General features: G+C 36.1%; 1 protein-coding gene across 1 annotated transcript; it reads right to left on the reverse strand.

Annotated features, from left to right (window-relative positions):
* Positions 1-907: 907 nt before the first annotated feature.
* Positions 908-1648, reverse strand: LOC120277865 (auxin-responsive protein SAUR71-like). Its single transcript, XM_039284711.1, has one exon. The coding sequence runs from the start codon at positions 1559-1561 to the stop codon at positions 1175-1177; it is 387 nt and encodes a 128-aa protein (XP_039140645.1). The 5' UTR covers positions 1562-1648; the 3' UTR covers positions 908-1174.
* Between the last annotated feature and the right edge of the window lie 362 nt (positions 1649-2010).

Below are 2010 nucleotides of genomic sequence, written 5' to 3' on the forward strand. Positions count from 1 at the left end.
CTAAAAAGTAAATAAAAAAAAAGAGGGACCCGTGAAAAAACTCAATATTTGGGGGATTAAATGGGATTATCCAAACTTTTCAGGGATTTTTGGGTACTTCCCCGTTTAATTAATGCTAATTATGGATTAAAAGTTACTTATCACCAAATTTAAAAGGGTGAAACCCAAGCATGCTTTGATAATTCCAGCCAAACACAACTAGCAAAAATACTAGTTATTAAAAAATAATAATTACTAATTTTCAAAACAACTTAACTAATTGAAAAAAATGATGGGTCCAAGAAAATGAACATTTTTTTCAATAAAGTGAATATATCTGAATGTAATTTAAAAGTAAAAAAATCAAAACAATTAGATATAGCAACATAAAAAAACAATAATCATAGAAGAAAATAAAATCCGAAAATAAAAAGCTTTATTTTGTTGATTTATTTTTCTCCATAATTTTTTTTTTCCTTCCAATCCAAAGAAAGCCAAATCCTTTTCTTAAAGATGTAGATTTGTTTGGCATTTACCATTTTTTTTTTCTAATATATATTTTTTAATTTTTTAATATTTCAAGGTTAAGAGTGCAAAAGTCTCTCTTTTTGGAAAACAAAAACTTATTAACTACAAACTCTCTTTTCATGGTTGTTATCAATTTATCATTATATCATTTATTTTCTTTTGAGACGCTTAATTTATATCAAATGATTTTAATCATTGTAATACTCTGATTTTTATTTTTCATTTTTTCCATACATTTAATAAATTGTTTTAAAACTAAAAAAAAAATTAATATCATATAATTATTTATAATTTTACATTTTTTTCTAATAAATGTTTTAAAATTAATATTTTTAATAGCTTATATAGGAAACAATGGCTTAGAAAATGAGCAAAACAAAATAAAAAAAAAGGGCAAAATAAATAAATAAATACAAGTAAATTTAAGCACCCAAAACAACCCCACAGTTTCCATCTATTTAAAAAAACAAAAGCCAAAAGAAACCCAAGAACCAAGGGTACTTTCGACATTTCCACTCTCAGGAGGAGCAGGCTAGCAGCTACAAACGAAAATTCCATAACTACCCCTACCCTCTCTCGCCGGCGACGGTATATACAACGGCGACTCCGGAGGGCCAAAACCGGAAAATCAGAAGAAAGAGAAAAAGAAAAGAAACCCTAACCCTAGTTATTGCAAGGCGGTGTCATCGTCGTCGTCGTCGTCGTCGGCGGAGGGATCCTCCGGCAAGGAACGAACGATCGCCTCAGCGGCGTCGAATCCACCACCGGCGGCGACCATCAACTGAAGCACATGCTTGAACAGCGGCACCGGACAGGGGATCCGGAGCACGCCGCTCTGTTCGTAGCCGTACTCCTGCGCCGATCTCCGCAGGAGCTCAAGGAACGCCGGTCGTCCGAGCAATTCCGCCTTAACGGCAAACCTCTCCATCTCCTTCCCTACGTAGACTGGCACATGCCCTTCCGGCACCCTCTCCCTTGGCTCTTTGCTTGACCTAAGAGGCTCGTAATCGCCGCCGTCCGCCACCCTCGCCAGCCGCCGGATCAGCTGCTTCATCGCCGAGATCCCCAATTATCTCTCTCTCTCTCTCTCTCTCTTCGCCGAGATCGCGCGGCTCTGGGCTTTCATTCTAGCAACTCTGCCTCTCTATTTAAACCAAAGCTTTTGGGTTTTTTTATTATTATTTAAAATAAATAAATGGTTTATTTAATTATTAATAATTAAATAAAAAAAAAGGGGGAAAGATGAGAGAGGAGGACGAAGGGATGGTGATGCGTGTGTAGTTTAACTGTTATTATTTTTTTGGTGGGTGAGGGGGTATAGTGTGCCGTCGGAGATGGTTAAAAATCAGTTGTTATGTTGGTCCACGTGGCTTTGGTGGACCATATTAATGGCGCATGGCAACCGCACCAACCTTGTGTCTTGCTTGTCTCCTTGTTTCGTTCAATCAATTAAAACTCCTCCTAATTAATTATTTAATTATTTTATTTTATTTTTGTTGAAAA

This window comes from Dioscorea cayenensis, chromosome 15 (assembly GCF_009730915.1).
Source record: "Dioscorea cayenensis subsp. rotundata cultivar TDr96_F1 chromosome 15, TDr96_F1_v2_PseudoChromosome.rev07_lg8_w22 25.fasta, whole genome shotgun sequence".
NCBI classification, from domain to species: Eukaryota; Viridiplantae; Streptophyta; class Magnoliopsida; order Dioscoreales; family Dioscoreaceae; genus Dioscorea; species Dioscorea cayenensis.

What these genes read in the sequence shown, in the direction of transcription:
- LOC120277865 (XM_039284711.1), bottom strand. Translation starts at nt 1,561, where the DNA reads ATGAAGCAGCTGATCCGGCGGCTGGCGAGGGTGGCGGACGGCGGCGAT.